The 15310-nt window shown below is 53.1% G+C and overlaps 5 protein-coding genes across 5 annotated transcripts; all 5 read left to right on the forward strand.

Moving 5' to 3' along the window:
* Positions 1-1062: 1062 nt before the first annotated feature.
* On the forward strand, positions 1063-2189 carry BBK36DRAFT_1135936 (class I glutamine amidotransferase-like protein; the record flags this gene model as incomplete). Its single annotated transcript, XM_024892810.1, has 2 exons — positions 1063-1575; positions 1679-2189. The coding sequence occupies 2 exons, from the start codon at positions 1063-1065 to the stop codon at positions 1967-1969; spliced, it is 804 nt and encodes a 267-aa protein (XP_024748162.1). The 3' UTR covers positions 1970-2189.
* Positions 2190-4966: 2777 nt separating this feature from the next.
* BBK36DRAFT_1161004 (hypothetical protein) lies at positions 4967-5413 on the forward strand (the record flags this gene model as incomplete). Its single annotated transcript, XM_024894338.1, has 1 exon — positions 4967-5413. One exon carries the CDS (start codon positions 4967-4969, stop codon positions 5411-5413), a length of 447 nt encoding a protein of 148 aa, XP_024748163.1.
* A 1035-nt stretch (positions 5414-6448) lies between these two features.
* Positions 6449-7999, forward strand: BBK36DRAFT_1170516 (hypothetical protein; the record flags this gene model as incomplete). The annotated part of the gene is made up of 2 exons (XM_024895456.1): positions 6449-7042; positions 7151-7999. 2 exons carry the CDS (start codon positions 6449-6451, stop codon positions 7997-7999), a joined length of 1443 nt encoding a protein of 480 aa, XP_024748164.1.
* Positions 8000-9817: 1818 nt separating this feature from the next.
* BBK36DRAFT_21576 (hypothetical protein) lies at positions 9818-10837 on the forward strand (the record flags this gene model as incomplete). Its single annotated transcript, XM_024897919.1, has 1 exon — positions 9818-10837. One exon carries the CDS (start codon positions 9818-9820, stop codon positions 10835-10837), a length of 1020 nt encoding a protein of 339 aa, XP_024748165.1.
* A 2880-nt stretch (positions 10838-13717) lies between these two features.
* Positions 13718-14254, forward strand: BBK36DRAFT_1177616 (hypothetical protein; the record flags this gene model as incomplete). The annotated part of the gene is made up of 1 exon (XM_024896073.1): positions 13718-14254. One exon carries the CDS (start codon positions 13718-13720, stop codon positions 14252-14254), a length of 537 nt encoding a protein of 178 aa, XP_024748166.1.
* Between the last annotated feature and the right edge of the window lie 1056 nt (positions 14255-15310).

Genomic DNA, 15310 nt, shown 5'->3' on the forward strand with positions numbered 1-15310 from the left:
GAGAGGCAGGGAGAGGGCACGAGTACTCGATGGGCAAGGAGTGCGAGGTATGCCATGGTAGCATCCGCCAGCCCTCTGCTAGTACTGTACTCTAATTACTCCCTTGACTACCTTAGGTAGATACCCATCACTGACGTTTCCTCTGTTCCATCAGGCCTTCTAGAAGATGGAACCCCCATCCAACGTTTCCTCGATTACGGAGCTCGGACCGCTGCTCAGATGGCGGCTCCGGCAGCCCGGACATGGAACGCTGCTCAACATTGTCCAGACCCAGACACGACTCGGAGCATGTGAGAGGTGAGAGACCAAGGGCAGAGTGCTCCGGACGACGACGCCCTCGTACAGCCATCCATGCATGTGGGCGACATGATATGCCGCTATTCGGATAGCCGCATGTTCTGTTGCCTCCTCGCTGCCTCTGCCTGTGTGTCTCAGCAATCCCCCGTCCATGCGGTGCCCGTGCTTGTGCCACCACCTCGTCCAGCGTCCGCGTGCTCACTCTGCCGGCTTGCATCAGCCTCCATCAACGCTTCTCTTCTCTATCTGAGCAGGCGACCATGCCGGCCAAACACGCACCGCCTCGCCATTGGCCCGAATCCCACGCTATTTTCAGGAACCGACGCCATCGCGAGACCCGATTCGCCGCTTCAGCCCCGGAACAACATTCCCCCCTGCCCGCCACCACCAGATCCCTACACCGTCTAATGGCCTCTCACGTCCTCCTGCTCACGACTCCCCCGCTATCGGCCGCGATACTCCACGATGCTCCACGATGCTCCACGATTCGGAGGCCCGAGGCCCAAGCCATTCTCGAAGGCCAGATGCCATTAGTCGGCTCCCTTACTTGGACCCCCTCCTCGCATCGCTCTTCTCCCGTTTTGCCGCAGGGTCGAGCCATTCCATCCCTTTGGTCTGACGCACCTTCTATCGCCCAACCAACTTTCCCTCCAATAACCACGGCTCAAGTCCAGACACGCTGTGCAACTAGTCCTCCGTGCTACTGCTGCTACTAGCTCTAAGCGAACCGTCTCCGCTCCGCTCCGTCTAACCCTGCTCCGAAACATGACGGCCGAGGCCATCTCCGGGTCCGGCTCTGGGCCCGCATCCGGCTCGTCCCAGCCTCTCCGGCTGGTCATCCTCGAGGCCGACACGCCGCAGCCAAACACAAAGGCCAAGTATGGCGGCTTCAGCGGCGTCTTCACCGCGCTGTTGACGGCGGGGGCGGAGGCCATGGATCCGCCGCGCCAGCTGTCCGAGGTGGCCACGGTCACGGCGCACAACATTGTCGACGACATGGACTCGTACCCGCCGCTGGACGAGGTCGACGCCATTCTCATCACCGGCTCGCGTCACACGGCATACGAGGACGACCCCTGGATTCTCAAGCTGGTGGAGTACACCAGGCAGGCCATTGACACCGGCCGCATCAGAGTCGTGGGCGTGTGCTTTGGCCACCAAATCATTGGCAGGGCCATGGGCGCGCGCCTCGGCAGGAGTGATAAGGGCTGGGAGGTTGCCGTCACCGAGGTTGACCTGACCGACAAGGGCAAGGACATTTTCAAGCTCGACAAGATGGTGAGTCTCTCGCAGTTCTCAGTTCTCAGTTCTCAATTTTTTCGACTCTCATCTCATCCTTTGTTCCGAAATTGCTTGCGCTGACGTAAATTATCTCATGCAGCGCATCCATCAAATGCACCGTGATGTTGTTCTAGAATTCCCCAAGGATTCCATCCCTCTCGGCGGCAATGACATGTGCCCAGTCCAAGCCATGTACAGCCCTGGTCGGTACATCTCCGTCCAGGGCCACCCCGAGTTCACCGGAGAAATCATCTCCGAGATCCTCACCAACCGACACAAAGCCGGCATCTTTGCCGACGATGTCTACAACGAGGCCATGAAGCGCGCGCCTAACGATCACGACGGTGTTGTCATTGCAAAGGCCTTTCTCAACTTTATGAAGCACGGTTAAAGCGCCTTGACGAAGCAGGGTACCTCGAGATGAGGAAGATGAGATCCAAAGGCACGCTTATGCCAGGGCTAGTGCAACGGCTTAATGTCCATATTCATGGGAGTGGTTAGAATCAGGGCTGGCAAGGTTATGTCAAAGGTACTTGTTATGCACTTTCTTTGCTTGCAGTAGTTTATAGACGAATCACATTTGCCAAAGTGCGGTGAGATCTGACCTGCAGTTGAGAGTCGAGAGCAGTCTCGTTCACACGTCCACGTCCAATCCCCGGAATCTTCCATGTGGTGGTTGCATATTCCAAGGCAGAGCCGCATCGGCCTCACACAGAGAGCCAGCATAAACAAGACATGCACATGCCTGATTGGGAGCTGGGAACTCTAAATTACAGTGAAAACGATTGGCATAGTGCAGTTCGAGCAGCCCATTCTACAACTACCGCCAAGAGACTTGAGATGTTGATCTTTTCAGAGGGCATTGATCACAAGGGCAGGTTCCGCCAACGTTCGAATGATTCAGGGTCCGAGTTCTGTCTTCATGACGAGACGCAGATGCCGATCAAGTCCCATCTCACCGCCACGGCCGCTTCTGGGACGATCAGGTTGGAGATACAGTCACATGCCACTTTGACTGACGCTGAGTTGACAAGCGATACTGAAACAAAGACGCATCCAGACTTCTCTAACGTACTCTGTTATTATGAGAACCCAGGCCGAATTGTTTAGTCTACAGGAGAGAACAAGATGGCGGCATGTCATGGGATCTAAAGAGGGTTGACTGCTTGTCATGACGAGTTTAAGGGTGACTGGCTCTTTCAACCAAGCATTACATGCTGACGAGCAAGCGCTTTACTGCGGGAAATTTTGAGCACAAAGGTGGAAAAGGGGCATTCTGTACATGATATAAATCGTTTTTTTTTTTCTTCTTTAACCCATATGATCAACTTAGAAAATGACTTGATCTCGCTATGTTCTAGTCTAGGGTAGATGCAGGATCTCGGCGGTTCTGCTTGAAACTCAACGCATTCTCACCAGACAAACATGTCCAAGGGCCCATACTATAATTTGCATTCCTCTTGCTCCTTGTAGTTGTCTCGTATCATGAGAACTATACGGCAAGCTCTTAATACCATCGAACGCCAGGCTGGGGTAACTTGCCCCGACACGGATTCCTGCTGTACCTAATATGATCTTCAGGATACTTCTACTGTGGATAATGATTACTGAGCTGCTACCCAATTCGCGCAACCTTGAAGTCGTTCAATGCTGTTGATCTAGTTGAGACTCGTTTTTGGCTTGTCCCTTGGTTTACATTTCGTCCTTCTACAATGGGGCAGTAGGCTCTTCAACCGCGCACGACATGGGCGACCATAAGTCTACGGAACATGAAGCCCTAGAATCCATGTTGCGCAAGAAATGATGGCACATTTCGAGTATGCCTCCCATTTGCTTGGGCTGTGTGGCAGGCAGCCCTGAGACGTCGCGACAAGGTGGATGGAACCAGTGGGTATCAGGTCTCTCAACATCATGTAGGAATATCGAGCACGCCCTTCCCAGATCCAGCATATGGAAGTCCGCCCTCTGCTGTAATACTATCATGTAAGTATGCACAAATGAGACCTTTTCTCGAATGATGAGTGCTTCGGAGGAACATGTATTCGTAGAGCCGCCTTTGGCAGCCGCTTCAATCTTACACGGAGCGAACCTCTTGATTAAGCACATTCAAGATCATGGCCAAGAGGCATCCTACCTCGGAGACGGGGATCAGTCTGGAGAAGTTACCATATAGTGTACCTAGGAGGGATTGCTAGCGGGTGATGAGGCTTTGATAGTCTTCATCGGGGTGAAAAGAGAAGGTGAAATTCGACCAATAGTGGTGAGTTCGTCATGGGTGACTATAAGAAGAATAATCGCCGCCATCCTCAAAGCACTCCAAGTGGCAACTCGGGAGTCGTTGATACTCTGATACACTGAATCCTACCTCACGTCTGAGGCAGAGTCATTGATTCCAGCAGGGGGTTACATGAGGCTATGTCCACGATGCTGATGCCTGAAATAGTCGGTATTCGTGGCCAAGCAGCTCATTCGGTCGTCATCTTTGCAAATCCTGAACAGCGAGTATATACAAGCACATCCGTATGCCATTGCCGAGATATCATACGTTACGCTTGCAAAATATATCTACTATAAGCGTCAGCTTGACTATAGATCATATAAATAACTCTCAAATGGTACACATCAGGAAAGCGCACAGGTACAACGACGTACCAATAGCGTGTTATTCAATGCGCAGCATGTCCTGTAACCACGCCTTCTGCCATGTGCAGGCATGGGGTTTGAGATGACATCCCTGTGCTTACCAGGCATTACCCCTGTCTCAGATCGAACGGTTGCCTGGAACCGAAACAAGCCCTACGACGAACCCAAAAGCACAAAAAAGTGTCTTGCGTTCTCGTTTGTCAGCTCTTTGAGTGCCTTTTTGTTTCCTTCTAGAAGGAGTTTCTGCTTCAAGAAACATGTCTGAGTATCTCTCCTTGGCCGCATCATCTCCTGCGAGCCATGTCAAAGCTTTTTCTCTTGAACCTCTGTCAAACTGCCCCAGAATCAGCTGATGTAGATCATCATGTTAGATGTAAAACAGCAGAGTACTCAACTTCTTCTTTAGGCAATCTCGACAAGCCTAGAGCCCTCGGTGGTAATCCGCTTCTTTCAAGCTCCACTGAGCACTAAACACCAAAGCAGAAGCTCCAAGATCTCAGCGAGGGTTTTGGCCGAGCAAAATCTTCTGAAACCACGAGGAGGATGCCGGCAAGGCCGTGATGGCAAGGCTAGAAGGAGGACATGCCTTGGACTATACGGGAAAGTTGACAAGGAGACGATGCGATCAAGATTTGTATATAAGCGAGTGGCCGTGTCTGCTCCTATCCGATTTCATTCATCACTCATTGCATCACGATAACCACAATCGCAACAACAAGAACAAACTCCAATACAAACCTTCACCATGCAGTTCTCTCTCGCCATTGCCGCCTCCGTGCTGGCCCTGACTGCCTCCGCGGCTCCCACCGTCCAGACGCGCGACATCGCCTCTGGCACCGACCAGAACGGCTCCATCTTCATGTTCGGCGACCCAGCCGGCCCCCGCCAGATCCTCTACCAGTCCGGCGCCTGCGGCCTCAGCACCTACTTCGCCAACCAGGTCGACCCCAGCATGCCCCTGGTCGCCATGCCCGCCAGCGTCTTTGACCAGTTCGGCGCCGCCCAGAACAACGCCCTCTGCGCAAAGGTCATCACCATGACCAACAACGGCGTCACCCGCCAGGCCGTCGTTGCGGACCGCAACCTCAGCGTCGACAACTCCATCGACATGACTCTTGACCTGTGGGAGGCTTTCGGCGGACACGACAACGACGGAACCCTGATCCCTGGCTTCGACTGGTCTATCAACTAAAGGGGGGAGTTGAAGTGGTAGCTTTGTGGTCATAGCGGACTGCGACTTGTATACATTTCCTATCATGTCCTGATGTACATAACCATAGTTGTAGAATCCCCCGCCGGACGGGAACAGTTATCTTGCATGAACCTGTGGGTGGGCAAGTATAGACGAAGAGTAGGATCTGATAATGTTTGTATAGTATATGTTCCATATAAACAATGTTCATAAAGAGAGTGCGGCTTGTGAGGGCACCGGAGATATAAAGGTCCCTATAGCGAGCATTTAGCATGAATCCTCAACCAATAAGTATTTGTCCATATGTACTCACTGTGGTCAAGCAATCGTCAGGCGTGAAACTGGAGGACGCTGCATCAGGCATGATGTCACAATCCCGGATAGCATCGACAATTGTCTTGGATTTCTCTCTGCCTGTAGGTTCATTTAACAAAAGAAAAGGAGGCAGAGAGATAACCTGAAGGCTACCTACTCTGCAAAGTTGCCTCTCAAATCCGTTCGCAGGTGACTCGGCCAGGAGCGCGTAGAAACCCGCCCATTCGAGCCGCAACTTTCCACTTCCACTCGCTCTGTTGCTGTCGCTGCCTCTCAACCTTCATGTTCCCTGCTGTGTTTCTTTTCAGCCCTCGTCCAGAGCACTACCTAAGTACCTTGAGGTATACCGCTTGAGTGTCCAGGTACATTGATGCAAGGCAGTGCTGGTATCACCCCAGGTACTGTACCTACATGTAAGTTCGCAGCCCTAAACTCTGATTCACTGCCCGCTTCCACATGCTACATCCTTAATTCTTGGCTTAATTCTCGGACTGGAAACAGATATAAACTTGGGCTCCCTCGAGCAAAATGGCATCGACTGAAACGCACGACAACAACCTCGTCTCGCCTGCGAAACGGAAGCCTCGCCGAAGCACGTCAGCTGATGCATGTGAGCAACGATCGCACGTCTAGAGGACGACGACAAACACTCGCTCAATTGCCACAAGCCCAACAAAGCGCCGCTTGCAAGCAAGGTCTGTAGATTTGAAGATGCAGGCAATGCCTCCAGGTGCCGAGGAGCAGGAGCTCTACTACTATGGGCTCCCGTCCTGTCCAAAGCTCGTTGCTCGCACGAGCAGCAATGTCTGGGTGAATCCGCAGATGCCTGGGCCTACCACTTTTACAGGCACTCTGAACATGTATCGGAAAATGCTCCGACCCGCTGGAAGGCACCCTCTGCTCAACCAGCTTTGGAACGATGCGACCTCTTCTCTGAGGGTCCAGATCACGGACGCGGTCAGCGACATCGATTGGCATGCCATTGACATCCTGCGGGTTGGTTATGTTCACGAACAATCTCCCATCACGCTCATGGTGGCTGTTACGCCAGACACTGTTTCCTGGAACCAAGCGTATCCTGTTGCAGTGCGATGCAAGTCTATTCTGGAGCAGCACGGTATCCATGGCATCGAGTGCGAAGTTCGCGAGTCCGTTGTTGCCTTTCTCACCGAGCCTGATGAGAAAAAAGCAACCTTCCAGCTCTCATCAAAGTTTCCAGAACTATTTACAGCTGAACATGAAGATGGAGTAGAGCACGCTCAGCTCACCGACCACCTTGGAACTCGAATTGCGATCAAAGATATGCCTAACCATGTCGGAACTAAAGGCATCTACCTCTCGCTTCCCCCTTCTTCCCCCGAGGGCAGACCTAGGCTTGTGGCACTGACCTGTCGCCACGTCGTCATCCATTCCAAAACACAGGGCGTGGAGGCATACCGTCGCCCGGAGTTTGGCCCCTTCAAAGACATTATCCAGGTCGACCAACATACATTCGAGAGCAGGTTAAAGGGATATGAAGCTCGAACTGCAGATGAGACAAAGAAAGGCAGCAGCGCCCTGCTCCTTAGAGACACCATGAGACCTTTCACAGCTGCTTCGTCAAGAGTGATTGGCGAGGTCCTCTATTCGCCTGAGTTTTCATGCACCACTACTGAAGGTGGCCGCGAGTGGCTCAGAGACTGGGCCTTGGTCGAGTTGCAGCCTGCCAGCCACGAAGCTCCGCTAGATTCTATCAAGAACAGAATATTCATTGGATCAAGGCAACAACTCCGGTTTCTTATCAACAAGGGCGAGCCTGGATGGAAAGGACTTGCAGATCCAGTACCCCCAGACATGGATGATGGATGCTTTAACCTCTCGAAAGAAGTCGTTCCTTACGAAGAACTTTTCAACCCTCCCGGTACTGCTGCCTACATGGACGAGCCGGCAATATGCGTGGCCAAGTTTGGCGCAACAAGTAACTTGACCATGGGTCTTGGCAACACCCTCAAGTCGGTTGTTCGCACTACTACGGAAACTCCAGATGGAGAAAGAAAGAACGTAAGCGAAGAATGGCCAATCATTTCAGTTCCCAGAGCAAGGGACCGCAGTGCAACTTTTTGCGAACCTGGCGATTCCGGTTCATGCGTCTGGGATATGGATGGGCGCCCTGCTGGTATCATAATGGCAGGAAATGGTATAAACCGCATCAACGATGTCACATATGCATCGCCATTAGAGCGCCTGCTTGCGGATATCAAATCCCATGGCTTTGATGTCTCTCTTGTCTAAGGGATGAAGGTCTTGGGAACAGCGGGAATAGGTCCTCCGAAGCGAGCAAAACTGGATGGAAAAAAGATCCCGAAAAGGGTTACTCATGAGCCAAGATCAACCAAGAAGCTATTGAGTTGTTGCAGCAGGGTCAGGATACAAACCTGGAGAAAATGTGCGAGGCTATCGCAAGGGAACAATCAGGCTCTATGTGTCTTACAGAGCGAGTTGCGGCAGTTTATGTCGGCGGTTGCGACAAGACTACGAGACATACAGGACCGTTTGGACGAGAAATGGTAGTTTGCCGAGCTGTGGCGGAGATATTGGGAGCTGAGATGCGTTGAGCGTATGAAGGAGATCGGGGGGGCTACCTACCTTATGTCATTATATGTTGACTTATAGTAGAGAGTGAGAGGAACGCACATGTTCAGCTAGCTCTCTACCCACATGCAGTAATTATCACACATAATACAAAGGGAAGTATACGTATTTGGAATTGGCTCTGCTTCTGCTTCTGCTTCCTATCGTGTGATTGCATGGGGGGTGATATCCTGATTACGGTCCGAGTTTCGCAAGATGCTGTTGGTGCATCACTTCTTCACGATGACCCCTGACAGGCTTCACACGGGGGTTTGCAGGGATTATTTCTGATGTAGAAAGCCTTGTGAATCGCACAAAGATATTGCAGCAACTCATCTCGACTTCTCCTTTGTTTTCAACCACCAGCCTTTACTTCAACGCATCACGTATTCACCTCTTCAAGTCCTGTCTTCTCACAGGAAGCGTCATCCAGACACCCGTGACAGCCAAGCTCAGCAGGGTAGCATTCTCATTCAACTTCAGGGGCGAGCCAAGAGAAATGAGCTCTCTGCAACGGAGCGACCAACATGCAGACACCTCGTGTGCTGTGGCCGGCCAACGAAGCCCAGCAGCCAACCAACATGTGCATCTCGTCGGTCACTACATCCCATCCTCTGCAAGCCTCACCGCATCCTCTTGCCCTCACCAACACGTCCAAACCTTGTTTTCCTCACGAATCAGTTCTATCCCACCAACACGAGCCACTTGCTCTCCGGGGACACACAGGAAGGAAAGGACCGTTGTCTCTTCTTATATCTCCAGTAGTTGGGTATGACAAGGGGGGTCAGTTTGTCTGACGGGACTCGGCCAAAAGAACTTCTCGCGCAAACCAACATACTGTCGTATTATCGCCCAGCTTCGCACATGGGGTGGGAAGGACACGCACATCGCATAACATGCACACGGAGAAGTGTGATTTTCTGCTTTCGGGCAATCAGTTGGAGCAGTATCGGGCATGGCGGGAGATTATCCGGAATGAGGATCTTAAAAGGTGTTGCCCCCCTCGGTTGGGAGTGACGGGTGTTGGCGGAAGACCGCATGACAGGACTTGACAAGAGAAGGAGAGGAAGACGCTCAATATCCGCTTCTACCTGTTGACGAGAGAAACTGGAAAAAGGACAGGAGAGAAGCGGCATTTGTCTTCCCATCCGTCCCGTTTCGACAAACACGGTTCTGTGCTCCGGACCTCTCGCTTGTGCTCTGCTGAAAGGGCGTCACTGATCTCCTGAGCCGGACGGGGTTATGAGAAGAGGGAAGTGTATGTTTACCTGGCCTGACTGCTGCTGCTTCCCAAACTCAGACATTTCAGCATCGGCATTCACACATCAAACGACATAGTCGATCTGTCGTCGTCTGCCGGTAATTCTGCTCTCTTATCCGAAGATTGCAGGGTTAATCTTGATCAAACAGCTCCCGAGCAATATCGACCTCCTGGCAAGCAAGGCCACAAACGCAGAGCCACGCGCAAGCAGAAGCATCATGGGCGACCCAATCGTCAATCTCGGCCTCTCGTGCCCCAAGGGCGGCCGCTTCTACATCTGCGAAGACCAGCCAGCTCGCTTCATGGGCTGCTGCACCAGCGACCCGTGCACCACCGCCGACGGCCTCTGCCCGGACGACGAGCTCCGGCCGGGGTCCTTCAGCTCCGACGCCTACAGCAAGATCCTGGCGCAGGACTGCCTGGACCCGGGCTTCCTCTGGTACACGTGCCGCGACTCGTCGCCGCCGTTCCTGGGCTGCTGCTCGCAGAATGCGTGCGAGTCTACGGGATGCCCGGTGAGCAAGGTCGGAGCGGCCACTCTGGCGGGGAACAAACAACGGGCAGCCCCCTTTCTGTCTGGCGGCGCATCTGCTTCCTCCGGGGGATCATCTTCATCGGCGGCGAAGACGACGAGCAGTGCCTCGGCTCCCTCGACGACGTTGAGCACGGTCCTGAGCACCGCCGCTGCGAGCACGACCGGGGACGCCCCCCCAAAGGACAGCACTCAGCCTGATGCCGTGTCACCTCCAGCGCATCCGGGGCTCAGCAAGGGCGCCATCGCAGGCATCGCAGTGGGAGCCATAGTGGCGGTATGCGCGTTCGCCTTTCTGTTCTTCTGGTTGTTTAAGCAGCACAAGAAGCGGAGCTCAACCAACATGGCTCCTGCGGATGGCGGCAGTGGCCGGAAGGACGAATACGGGGGCGAGGATTCGCTGGCCGAGCAGCATCGCGACGGCACGCTGCTGGGCGTGGGAGCCACGAGAGGGGGAGCAGGGCAGATTCCGCAGGCAGAGCCTTCGCCGGGGCTCGATTCGGTCATTTCGGAGCTCCCTGCCTCGCCGTCGCAGCATAGCATCACGTCGGGAGCCACGCCGGGCAGGCCGATTGTGTCCATGGTGAGCGCCAGCGGCGCGACGGGCAGGGAGAGCGACGCTTCCGGCTATACCGCGAAGGAGCACTCGCCATTGATACACCAGACGCTATTTGAGCTCGAGGACTCGTCGATCCGGGAGAGGTAGCATAGAAGAGGTTATACTCGTACGGGTTGTGGTTCACGATCCAATGTCCGAAGCGCTGCACACGACGGATTGCAATGGCATTTTCTCCTCTTTCTGTTTTGTACGACTTCCGTGCATCTATCTTTTTCTACTCTTCTGGTTTTGCGCTTCCTGTACGAAGATGACTCGTGTACTCGTACGGAGAGGTGCGTGTATACTGTGGCAAAAGGGGGGGGGGTCTGTTTCGGTCTGGTGTTGACGGGCTGTGGCTGACGGCTGTTTCGGGATACGAGCGACGGGGCTTACGATAGTGTCTCGATGGACCGAGTTTGAAACACTGTTTTCGTTTTTCCTTTTCCTTGTTCTTGTCTTCTATCGTCAACTCTTGTGCTTCTTTTCGTCTTCCCTTGACAGCTTCTACTTGATCTACTACTTCATGTTCAGCTGCATTATGCAAACCCCCTTCCTTGTCTCTTGTTCCAGCCCAACTCCCCCCCGTGTGTACTGTAGTAGTCCATCGCAGCCTTCGACTCCATAATTCCGTAGGCACCTTCGAAATTGCAAGTCTCACAAGGAAAGGGAATGCGCCTCATTCCACGGGCGGCTTGCGCGTACGTACAGTATGGACGCCGCATGTATCTATTGTACCACCAATCTTCAGTTTCTTCTTCCCAGGGAACCTTATCACGGCCCAATCAGAGCAACACTTGACCAGAAGCCGTTACGAGAGACACGGCAGCTCTGGGGGGGGGGAAGAAGCAAATGGGAGGCCGAGAATTCACACCAAAAAGAGAGTGAAGCAGAGAGAGAGAGACAGAGGAGAAGAGGATTATGCTTTGGAGCCGCTCCAACGCCTCACCTGTTCGTCCCAGCCTTCGGTGACGCCTCGCCATTAGCCAGATTTTCAGCCGCCATTCTTTTCTCTTCTGAGAGGCTTCTCCCGACTTTTGCTGCTGCTTGGGCTGACAGCTTTCTTCTCTTTTCGAGGGGAGGAGGAAAAGCAATTGAGCGGATCCATCCGTCCTTGTTGCACCATCTTGTTTTTTTCCCTTCTTCTGGTTTCCTAATTTTTCCCTTTCTTGCAACTCGCTTTCCGGGGCGGCGGGTCATACCAACGTCATGATTCCATCCGCGAAACTTGGCTCTTATTTTCCCTTCTTCCTTGGTTTCCTTTCAGCCTTTGTACGGAAGTACGTACTTGGTATAGACCATCTTACGCCCCCTCTCTGCATGTAGAAGGGCAGAGAATAGGAATAGTAACAAGAATAACACGAAAACAAACAAAGGACCAACGGCCAAGGAATAAAAAAGGGCCAAAGCCACGGGGAAGCTCAGGGTTTTGGTCCACCCTGAGGCGCAGCGGATTACGACATGTGAGACAGGAAGCACTGTGCAGCACAGGAGGTAGCAGGAGTAAAAGCAAAGCAAAGCAAACAACCTTGAGGCAAGCAGCTTACTGTATAGTTGTATACAGTGTCTGGAAACCCTAGGACTTGGCCCCTGCTCCGTATTTTTCTTCTGTGTTCTATTTATTGCCTGTTTCTGTTATGTTATGATTTATGCTCGTTTGCTTTGCACAGGGCAAGATCGACGAGGCGATGCCAGATATACGAGGCGAAGGCTCGCCATCTATTCAAGCTATTCTTCCAACCATCGTGCCATTTTGCCGTAGCATTTGCATGCCAACAACACCCCTGGCTGCCCAGCTTTGGCACTATGAATTGCCTAATCTGGATCCAACGTCACAGAGTGTTGACGCAATTCCGTGATCAGAAAGACGAAAGCAGCTGCTTCTCTTCGAAAAGCCTCGACGAAGACGAAAACAGAAACCAGCAAGGGGGGAGGGGGAGAAGAAAATAAAATCCATGAATCCAATTAGGTAGATTACATTCGCAACACACCAAAAAAGGCTCTGCATCGCAAAGAAAGAGAATTCGATTCTCCCTCCGATCGCCGGCAATTGTGCCATCTCATCTGCTGCAAGCATCATCATCCTCTCAACTCTTGGTTCTGTGAATGGCTGCAAACGCCCGCAGAGCCGGGATGCCGAGGATACGTCACCATTACCGTGCCATGTCTCCTCTCCGCGTAACGCCCAGCGCCGATCGGTTGCAAGCCACCGGGAATAATCCCTGCAAGAGAGACGAGGCGGGCTGCTGTTCGCTGCCAAGCTGCCTGCTGCATGGGGGAGCTGGGTGAGCAGAAGGCACAAAGCGTCGTGGTTGTGTGGGCAGAGAGTGGACTCGGGGGCTTGAATGGGAGGCATGTTCTCTTCTGCCACGGCGTACAAGTTACGGGGACTCAGGACTGTACGGTCATACTGTATGTACGGGCCATCCCCAGCCTCTTTGCCTCTTCCTCCCCCCCTAGCTCGGGCAAAAAGGACGTGTGGATGCAAAGTATCTCGTCTCAGTCATCTGCCCCGGAGAGTACTTCGGTGCCCCGTTCGTTCCCCGTGGGCAAAAGGTACGCCGGCTCGGTCTGGCTACGTCAACACACTGTGTGTGCTTCGTGTGAAGCCGTGGTGTGTGTCTCGTCTCTCCTCTCTCTCTCCTGCTTTCTGCTCTCATCGCCCCCCCGTGGATCCACGCCAGCTGTGGCTGTTGCATGATTTTCCTTGTTGCGGACGGACAAGGGAGGGCGAGGTAGCCAGAGGAAGCTGGCCGGTTTAAAGGGCTGGTGCTCTCCCTCCATCTTGATCCATTACATCTTCTCTTGTTCACTCACCCCCTTTGCTCACCAGGAGAAGCAACATATATACCCCCATATATAAACCACCCAAGTCCACCCGCTCGCCAAGCGTCTGACTTACACTCCTCTTTGTCTCTCACTCTTCTCGCTCTCTTCTCTCCAACAAAAGCAACAAAAAGCCAAAAACCCCACACAATCGTTCCCATCACAATGAAGGCCCAAACCCTCGCTGTCGTTGCCCTTGGCCTCTTCGCCGGAGAGTCACTCGGCCAGTCCGTGCCGCCCATCGTGTCGTCCGTGTCGGCCGAGATCTCGTCCGCCATCGCCTCGGGCAGCGCCATTGCCTCGAGCGTGGCCTCGCAGGCCTCGTCCGTGGCCAGCAGCATCGAGAGCGCGGCCTCGTCGGTCGCCTCCAGCGTGACCGGCAGCAGCACCACCGGCACCGGCGCCAGCACCACCACCAGCTCCGCGACGACGCTGACGACGACGGTGCCCGTCAGCACCACCGTCACCTCGGTCGAGTCGGGCACCACCGAGCCGGCCACCACCATCCCCGGCACCACCAACAGCCAGACCACCCGGGCTGCCACCACCATCCCCGGAACCACCATCTCTCCCACCACCCGCGTCTTCACCACCACCTCTGCCTCCACCTCCACCTCCACCGGCCTGGCCATCGCCCCTACTGCTGATGCCAAGCTGCTGGCCCCCATCCTGGGTGCTGCCGCCGCCGTCCTGATGCTGTAAACAGCCAGCATGCACGCCGCAATAATGGATGGAGTTTGTCTGATATCAACCCACTAATACTCCTTCTTTTCTGTCCTTAACGTTTTACATATCCGAGGGATTGAGAGGAATTTGATGTGGAATGAGAGTGATGATGAAGAGGAAAAGGGGGGGAGTAGGTTTTCGCCAGATTATTCGAGAAAGAACAGAAAAAAAGAGAAAATCTACGCAATACACGGGACCTACCTACTAATTAATATTGTGCTTGTCTTGCCAACCGGACGACAACACGACGGCGTTAGTTTTTGTCTTTTTTTTAATTCATCTTAATTGTCTAGTCTGGTGTGTTTCTCTTTTGTGGAAGATGTGAGGTGAAAAGTAATGGCAGTGGTTCGAGTGAGGTGTTGAAAAGAATCAGCAGTCGAATTGTATGGTATTCCAATAATTCAAAAAAACCACTTTGAAAATACTGGCAATCGATCCTTTGCATAATCGTGACCTCAGCTTGCGAATTGACTTCAATTGAGTGATCAAATTGGAAGACTGAATCACATCATTGGAATTACGTAGATATGAATACACCTTGGGAGGTCTCGGAGGTGTAGCCGAGACGACAAACTCTCAAACTCCCAGTCGGTGCTGGTTCGGCGGTATTACTCCTCTTCTCGTATGGCGGAATTCCCGGGAGTGTGTGATGAGAGGTGGTGGGAAGCTTGATCAAATCTCGTCAGTTGCAGGATTTGGGAATGGAGGCATGAGGTTGGCAACTGTTGCTCCTATGTCTGCGACGAGAATGAGAAGAGCTGTCTATGAGAATACAGAGTGAAAAGAGTTGTCTGAGCAGCTATTACTCCATGCATTTATGTATGCATGGTAACGTCTTGGCAGCGCTAATCTCTGTTTGATGGAGATGCTTATATATAAGCCAACTCCTGAGCTTATTCTTCTCTCTCCTGCAGGCTGGACTCGCATATGTTGCAGGCCATTCACTTGGAAGAGCATCGTCGATTCCACTGCTTGTGAGATTGAGTAGAGGTCTGTATACAAGGTCGCCGTCTGTTGCATTGGCCAACTGCG

Source organism: Trichoderma citrinoviride (genome assembly GCF_003025115.1).
Source record: "Trichoderma citrinoviride strain TUCIM 6016 unplaced genomic scaffold BBK36scaffold_10, whole genome shotgun sequence".
In the NCBI taxonomy this organism is placed as follows: Eukaryota; Fungi; Ascomycota; class Sordariomycetes; order Hypocreales; family Hypocreaceae; genus Trichoderma; species Trichoderma citrinoviride.